This window comes from Arachis ipaensis, chromosome B04, assembly GCF_000816755.2.
Source record: "Arachis ipaensis cultivar K30076 chromosome B04, Araip1.1, whole genome shotgun sequence".
Lineage (NCBI taxonomy): Eukaryota > Viridiplantae > Streptophyta > Magnoliopsida > Fabales > Fabaceae > Arachis > Arachis ipaensis.
Window position 1 is genome coordinate 116,074,055 of NC_029788.2, and position 4,507 is coordinate 116,078,561.

Here is a 4,507-nt window from a genome sequence, read left to right on the forward strand (position 1 = left end):
ATGGAAGGCGTAGAGGAAGAAGAAATGGTAGTAGATTTCAAAGAAGTGGTAGGTCTTTCTACCAATCTCCATAACCGCAATGCCAAGTGTGTAGAAAAATTGGTCACATTGCATGGCACTATTTTCACAGATTCAACCAAGAAATACCCCCACATTCACAGCCTCAACAATCAAGATTTGATACCTTTTGGTACAAATTCATCATCTGCTTCAGGTTCACAAGGCAATCCTACATCAACCCCTCTACCACCGCCAACATCATCCTTCCACAATCCATCAACATATGTAGCTGTACCTTCATCTATTACAGGCCCCTCATGGTATCCAGATTCAGGTGCATCACATCACATAACACCTAATCCTTCAAATTTGCTCTCTGGATCACAATACACTGGTTCTGATCAAGTCCAAATTGGAAATGAAATAAGTATCCCTATTACACATGTTGGTAATTCTATTCTATACTCTATTGACTCTAAAAGATGGTTTTCACTACAAAACTAATACACACACACCTGAAATAACAAAGAATTTAATTAGTGTTAGAAAATTTGCAAAAGATAATAAGGTCTATTTTCAATTTCATGCCACTTATTGTGTTGTAAAATGTGAATTTACTCGTAAGATTTTGTTGCAGGAATTTAGAAATAGAGGACTATACAAATTTGTGAATATTTGTGTTCCTCAATCAACATCTGGTCAAACATCTCCTTCTTTGTATTCATTGCATTGTTCTTCATTAGATTTGTGCCATAAGAGGCTGGGGCACTCAGCCTTCAAAATTGTACAATTAGTACTAAAACAATGTAGTATTTGCTTCATTGATATTAATAAAATAGATGTGGACTTTACCGCTAGAGTTTGTGAAAACTGTGCAAAGGCACAGATGCATAAACTATCATTTGTTAGTTCAGTTACTGAGTTTAATTACCCTTTACAACCAGTTTTCTCTGATGTGTGGGGCCCTGCACCACTAATTTCACACTTGGGCTACATGTATTATGTTACATTTATAGATGCTTATAGTAAGTATACCTGTACATACTTATTAGTGAATAAATCCCAGGTGTTTCATGCTTTTCTTCAGTATAAAGCATATATTGAAAATCTAATAAACTGTAAAATTAAAGAATTTCAGACAGATGGTGGGACTGAATATACCTCAAACTGTTTCACAGAATTTTTGCGTCAAGAAGGTATACATCACAGATTCTCATGCCCATATACTCCTGAGCAAAATGGCTTGGATGAGAGTAAGCATAGACATATAATAAAACAAGCTTAGCTATGCTTTCTACAGCTTTCATGCCTCTTACATATTGGGATGAAGCTGTCATTAATAGGCTTCCATCATTGAATCTGTCAAATAAATCCCCTTATGAACTTTTTTCAACTAAACCAGATTATCATTGCAGTGAACAACAAACACCTATTGCATTGAACATATTCCAACATAATTGGAGAATACCCACTCGTCACACTACATTGAACTCAGTCGTTGTCAATGACTGCCTTTTCTCCTCCTCTTTAATAAGGTTGTGGTCGTTATCTCCTTTTCCAGCCAATTCATTTTTAATTTTATTGCAAATCAATGTGAAGAGGTCATGAAAAGGTTGAAGAGGTCAAAACAGATTCTGTTGAATTAATAACAGATTCAGTTAGGTAGTTGGGTGTATAAAAGGAGCTCCACTAGTTGGTAGAAGCTCTCTCTTGGTTTTTACTTTCAGTTCTGATAAGCTTCCAAGATAAGCACAATTTTGTTCAATTACTGCATCAATTCAGTTCACATTTTCTGTTTCTAAAGAGCTACTTTTTTGTTCTTCAATTCATCAGTATTTTCATTTCCCTTTAATATACCTAAATAGGTTCCTAAGGACTTTTACATCAGATATTTTTGTTCCCAAGAAAATTTTATTACGTTGAGCTCCTTGAACTTTATAAAAATAAGACATATATGTCCTTTTGTCACACTTTTAAAGACTTATTTGTCCAAATAAAAACAACGGATTTGATGAAAGTAGAGACCTATATGTCTTACTTTTATAAAGTTTAGGAACATCAATATAATAAACTTTTCTTAGGGACAAAAATGTCCAACGTGAAATTCCTTAGAGACCAATTTAGGTAGATACTCGTGATTTTACAACGAATTTTGCAACTTCTCAGTGACTTTTTAAATACTGTATTACTGCATATATAGCTTTGCTATTTATGATTTTCATGAATATAGTTCTGTATGGACTAAATCCCCATTTTGGTCGTTGAGATTCATGCGATTATCTATTTTAGTCCCTGAAATTCAAAATTACCTATACTGGTCCTTCAGATTCAAGTTTAGGCACCAATGTGGTCCCTCGACTTTTTACGGTGATGACTAGGCAAACAGAGTGCTCAAATGACACCCTTCCTACCACATTGGATGATGGATAAACGACGTCGTTTATCCTTGGCACCCAAACAAGTCAGAAATGTCGTCGTTTTGTATATGAAGGGAGAAGAAACGATGGAAACCTAAAATAAAGTATTCGTCTTCTTCTCTACGTCTACTATTCTTCATTTCTAACTTGTTTGGACGCCAAAGGTAAACGATGTCGTTTACTCATCATATAGCGTGGCAGGGAGGGTGCAATCTCAGCACTTCGTTTGCCTAGTCATCGTCGGAAAGAATTGAGGGACTATATTGGTGCCCGGACTTAATCTGGAGGACCAACATAGGTAATTTAAAATTTCAGGGACCAAAATGAATAATCGCGTGAATCTCAAGGACCAAAATGGGAATTTAGTCGTTCTGTATGGTATGATTCAAAATGTGCGAATTATTTGAGACTGAATATACATATATATAGGAAAATATCGTTCAGGGAGATTTATATAGCCAGAATGAATCCAATGCTTAACAACTATCCTTGAATTCTATGAAGTTTGTTTCATATTTGAACAATTGAGCTGACAATATGCACTATTATGATTGTCAACCAAAAAATTGATATAACTATGACAATTATCAATATATACTTTGGATCTACAATTGAAATGAGTCTCCACAAATGTTCATAAGTCATAACCTCGCAATTGGGATGTTATAGAAGGTAGCATGTGCAAGATACACCAAACTCCCAGATTTCTTCAGTTTAAATTCTAGTGAAACCACAGTCAAATTTCTTCCACTCTTCACTACTGACGCTTCAACTAGCACTTCTTCCTGCACCAACAGTATCAATACAAATCCATTTTATAGAAGAAATCAAGTGAAAAGGGCCATGGACATGGTGGTTGGTAAAAATTGATAATTGATCCTTATTAATATGAACTAAGGTATAAGTTTAGAGTCATCAGTCATCTTTAACACAATCAATAAGGCCTAATGGCACTGATCCATAAAGGTCCTCTAATTGCATGAGAACAAACTATGCAGATGCAGTTGAAAATTATATTGATGCAGAAAGAATCAAATTTCATAGCAGAGAAATCACATTTGTTGGAACTCCAGAGAGGTAAGAAACACTCATTTCCCCAAGGAAAAGTTCCTTGTCCTCAGCAACAACAGTTCTAGCACAAGCAGTAGCTATCATTTCAGTCAAAGATCCAACGGATCCTCCATGCAACGTTCCATAAACATTCTGCAATTCCATTTAAAAGGGAGAAAAGTAACAATATGAAAATGCCCATCTAAAATTCTGCAATATATATTGTCATATACTCCCATTTCAGCAGAAATTGCAACCATTCATCAATTGACTGCAACCACTGCATATGTTTCAAATCAAGCTTATTAGGTTCCCAAAATCCATCTTAAAATTCACAAGTACTTCACGTTATTGATTCAATCAACAAAGCAATTTAAAAGCATAAGAATAATCCTCTCTCAAGAATACTCTGCTCTCTTTAAAAGTGTGCCCGGATACAAGTTCTGTTTTCCTTTTTTTTTTTTCTTTTTCAAAAATAATCTAAGGTACCAAAGAGAACAAAAAGAAAGAAATTAAGAAGAAAGGGGAAAAGAGGGTACAGAGATGGAGGGTTTGACGGAAAAGGTGCAATGGATGCTCCCTCTCTGAACAGTATGGACCTCGATGAAGCTGCCATAGAAGTGGGAGATGAAGCCATTGGTGTCGCAGCTCTTAGGAATGGGCTTTGCCATGCCCATGTCGGCGAGGTAATCCAGGGTGCGAGAAAATAGTTGAGGGTCAGTTTTGTTGGAACGGGAGGTAGTGTAGGAGGTGGGAGACGGTGGTCCGGTTTCCGCGGCGGAAGAAGGTTTAGCTGCTGCCATCGGTGGATCTCAGCTTCTTATTTGTTGGCTTTAAGTCACCGACAAATATGGAAGTTCTTGCTTCCAATCTCGATAAGTGTGTGTTAGTTGGTTTAGATCAGTCTTTTTTAAACGAAAAAAAAATATTTTTATTCAATTTAAAATTTACTTGAATGTATTTTAAAAAAAATATTTTCATTAAAAAAAATAAATTATTATTTTTTAAAAATTTAACAATATCTTGCCAAAAAAATAGAA

At 35.5% G+C, this 4,507-nt stretch overlaps 1 protein-coding gene across 1 annotated transcript; it reads right to left on the minus strand.

Annotated features, from left to right (window-relative positions):
• Positions 2,811 to 4,371, minus strand: LOC107639824. The gene is made up of 3 exons (XM_016343438.2): positions 4,007 to 4,371; positions 3,474 to 3,620; positions 2,811 to 3,202 (listed from the first exon to the last, which is right to left on the minus strand). The coding sequence occupies exons 1-3, from the start codon at positions 4,268 to 4,270 to the stop codon at positions 3,059 to 3,061; spliced, it is 555 nt and encodes a 184-aa protein (XP_016198924.1). The 5' UTR covers positions 4,271 to 4,371; the 3' UTR covers positions 2,811 to 3,058.